Source organism: Limulus polyphemus, unplaced genomic scaffold (assembly GCF_000517525.1).
Source record: "Limulus polyphemus unplaced genomic scaffold, Limulus_polyphemus-2.1.2 Scaffold169, whole genome shotgun sequence".
In the NCBI taxonomy this organism is placed as follows: Eukaryota; Metazoa; Arthropoda; class Merostomata; order Xiphosura; family Limulidae; genus Limulus; species Limulus polyphemus.
Genome location: NW_013665779.1, coordinates 938,590 through 942,735, shown reverse-complemented (window position 1 = coordinate 942,735; position 4,146 = coordinate 938,590). Strand labels below are relative to the sequence as shown.

At 33.5% G+C, this 4,146-nt stretch overlaps 1 protein-coding gene across 2 annotated transcripts in view; it reads left to right on the top strand.

Moving 5' to 3' along the window:
* The first annotated feature begins 263 nt into the window (after positions 1-263).
* Positions 264-4,146, top strand: part of LOC106477773 (protein SSUH2 homolog) — a 56,013-nt gene continuing 52,130 nt past the window's right edge. The window contains exon 1 of one of the 2 annotated variants that reach the window (XR_002609801.1): positions 264-642. Coding sequence is in view for 1 of the 2 variants with exons in the window: in XM_022381510.1 (XP_022237218.1) it covers positions 435-642 (208 nt within the window). In the remaining variant the exon portion in view is untranslated. The remainder of the gene's footprint in view (positions 643-4,146) is intronic. The other variant, XM_022381510.1, reaches the window with a different exon arrangement.

The following is a 4,146-nucleotide window of genomic DNA, read 5'->3' as shown; positions in this document are numbered from 1 at the left end:
TTCAGTACAGTTCAGTAGAAAACACTTCACCAGACTTGTAACAGTCTTCTTTGACAGCAAGGTAATCGAAGTTCAAGTTACTGCAGCTTTGGAAAGATTAATCAAATAGTGTTTTGTGAAGTTAAAATTGAAATGAGAATATGTAGTGTAGAAATAAAGGTTAGCGCTTAAGGAGCATTTTTTTTTGTAGGTGGATTAATCATCATTTTAGAACTGCAGCAAATAATGACATTGTGAAGATGGAGTTTTTGGAACGTTTTTCTTAAAGTGTTCGATTTTAAGTTTGCCAAGCAACAAATCGGCAATCCTATATTATCATAGATTGGAAATAAAAGTGTAGAACACTTCACAAAACGACCTCTTTATTGTGTGAAATCAAATAAGGAAAAATGTGTTTAGCAGTATCAGGACTGCAGTCAATCAGAGTGGAATGAATGTACAGTGCATACTGTTATGAACCTTTTTATTCGTTTATACCTCTGGTAAATAGTGCTCGTCAAAATAAAATGCCGTTATCACGACAAAGTGGCCGAGAGCGGAGTAGTCACTCTCCGGGAAGCAGTATCTACCGGCGGCAAGGAGGGAGGCGAGATTCAGGTCTGCGTCCTGCCAGCTCCTTTAAACGTCAACATAGCATCCGAAGTAAGGATTAAAAAAAATGACAGTATTTGGTTTATTATGAGCTAAATGTAACGTTTCATAATGTTTAAATATAAGGACATCCTGAAAGAAGATAACGTAATTTGTTAGAGTTTCTGCATTTTAATAACAGTTGATTTTTGTCAATATGGGATTGATATATTCCTAGAAAGTTAAAGTCATTTAATAAAACAGTGAAAACTATAAACATACATAAAACTTCTATAATAAAAGCATGAAAACATACGTAACTATTCCTCAAGAAACACGTGAAGAATGTGTGTGTGTGTGTGGTGCGTGTTTGGTATTCTGTAATTGTGGGTCCTGTTTACATTAGAAGCTTTAAACACTCAAGTTTATGTCCTGGATTATTACCTGAAGTAACGATTACCACTAGCTGTCACAGAAGAATATGGAACTTTTATTAACAAAACACTGGCAGGATATTTCAAAAGGTTTAATGGTTTTTCGTTGTATTTATATTAAGAGATTCTGTGTAACCCTTTTTGTTCGTTTGTTGTTGTTTTTTCAGAACGCCTTTGTTCTTACATTAAGTTTTATTTACGAGATTCTGTAAAATATCTTCTTAGCACTCCTGTAGTAAGAGATTTTCTACTTTGTCTGGTCAGCATGCTTTTGTTAATAAATATCACCGTAACATTTCTTTAGTAACAGATTATATAAAATATACCACACTAGCATCCATTTAGAAACAGATTATATAAACTATATCACACTAGTGTTCCTCTAGTAACAGATTATATAAACTATATCACACTAGTGTTCCTTTAGTAACAGATTATATAAAATATACCACACTAGTGTTCCTTTAGTAACAGATTATATAAAATATACCACACTAGCATTCCTTCAGTAGCAGATTATATAAACTATATCACACTAGCATCCATTTAGTAACAGATTATATAAACTATACCACACTAGCATTCCTTCAGTAACAGATTATATAAACTATATCACACTAGCATTCCTTCAGTAACAGATTTCGCACTTTGGGGCTGTTAGTGCATTATAAGAGTGACTGTCAAATCCCACTGTACGATCTAAGTAGACCAAGAGTTGGCGATGGGTAGTACCTTCCCTCTAGTCTATCACTTTCAAATTAGGGACGGCTCGGCAGATAGTCAAACAAACAAACTGACAAACAATTCCGTAAGTTCGCAGAAATATTTGAAATGTCCTGTTTGTCGTGATATCTATTCGCAGGAAATTCCATTCTTTATTTTATGCAATACCATTGGAAAATTAGTAGGTACTGTGATTTTAGAGTACTATTTTTAGACGTCGTTATACCATAGCTTGAGTTATGTATCATAACCTGCAAAAATTTGTCAGGGAAAAGCAAGGACTGTGTTGTTAACTTTTTTAAAAATGTGCATATTTGGCACAGCCTCAGTTCTTTTTTTAATCTAACAGTTGTCAAAACAGTGGTAAGTACAAGCGGCCTCATCGAAGCTAAGAAATGCTCAGAACTTGAATGTAATCCAAGTTTTCTCAGACATTACGGAAGCTTTCGTAGCTGTAGGTTAAATTGGCATTCACTACGTTTACTGACTGTAGGCCATTTCCCTTTCCAGATCTGGATGTTTTTGACCTTTTTTAGTTTTCATGACGCAGTTCAGTTGGCTTCGATAATACATTAATGTTTTGTGTACCATTATAATTTGAAGTCGTTATCCTGTTCGAAGCTCAGTTATCCTGTGTATTGTTATAACGAATTGTTTTAGAAAGTACCAACGATAAACACTTCTTTGCGGTCATCAGTTGACTCCTAAAGACTGTTTTATGCATTGTTATAACTTGGATCTGTTCTAAAAAGTATTAACAATAAACACTTCTTTGCAGTCATCAGTTGACTCCTAAAGACTGTTTTATGCATTGTTATAACTTGGATCTGTTCTAGAAAGTATTAACAACAAACACTTCTTTGCAGTCATCAGTTGACTCCTAAAGACTGTTTTATGCATTGTTATAACTTGGATCTGTTCTAGAAAGTATTGACAATAAACTTTGCTTTTTTGCGGTCATCAGTTGACTCCTAAAGACATTTGTGCATTGTTATATGTAGGAGTTGTTCTAGAAATACAATAAACACCGCTTCTTTGCGAAGTTGACTCTTAAATACTGTTTTGTGTACTGTTAAAACTTGATGTTACCATAGAAAGGACCAACCGCAAAGATCTTTTCAGTTCGAAGCTCATTTGTCTAGAATAAAAGTTATACTGTTGGTTCATTGTTTGAATTACAAAGTCTTGTTCAAGTCGTGTTAACGCTTTGTTGTCAAACTAACAACATTCACAAATGAAAGTCTACTCAATTAAGCATTTCATATTCAAATTAGAAGTTCTGGAAAAGCATATTGTGTTTAATATATATATAAGTTTTGTATGTTATACGTGTTTTGTCCAATTAATGATAAAACGAAAACATGCAAGGGATGGTATATCGCTTGAAGTCAATGCACCCTCGAACCCATAATATGTAACCTTACATTTTTTTTTACCTGTTTACGTGATTGAAAGGATTTTTTTTGTGTACCTAGTATTTTAATTTAATAACCAAATTAATACGTGGGAAATATATTCAAAATATACTGAAAACAAACAGGTTGAACTTAAAAGGTGCCTTTATGGATCCAAGTGTACTCTTCGACCATTTGAGGATTCATCAAAATCTACTCTTGAGCAGAAAAAGTTATGACACTCACTAAAAGCCTTTTCAAATATAAAAACATTGACTTGTATTTTATGTCGACATCGTTTTTAATATACTGGGAGTGGAAGGGTATGTTTTTTATATACCGGGAGTGAAAAGTCTGGTAGTGATATTAATTTAACAACATGTAGGTACACTTTTAATACTATAAAGATCAGTTTAGAAATTAAAATATAAAAAAAAGAAACAAATCACAAGCAATCCACAATAGACAACGGATTCCGTTGCATCATGGCCATAAGGGATAGAAGCACGTCTTGACGCCATAAATTATATATATATATATATATATACCAGTATGGTGAAGTCATACCGTATTCCTAGTGCAGAATCTCGCAGTCTTAGGTTACCTGCTTCAACGATCGTTTTCATTATACATTTTCAAAGGAGATAAACCTTGAAAAAAAGGCTGCTTACAAAGCCCTACCTTGAGTACCCTGCACTCTAGTTGGACAGTGATACAGAAACAGAGTCAAACAAGTATAAGCATTCCGAATAACCGTTATGGCATGTAATCCTTGCCTAAGATCGAGAATTAGTGCAAGTTTACAAACGTTTAATCTTGCTTACGAGAATTTCATTGACACAATATCTTCACACAAATTTTGAAGAAACTGTATGTCTAAATAAAGATTTATTGATTTCTAGTTGTAGAAAAGTGAAATATATAGCAGCTTTTCAATTGTGGTGGTATTTCATATATTTTTAGTTACCGTATTTTTCGGTGTATAAGACGCACTTTTGTACCCCAAAATTTGATGTCAAAATCTG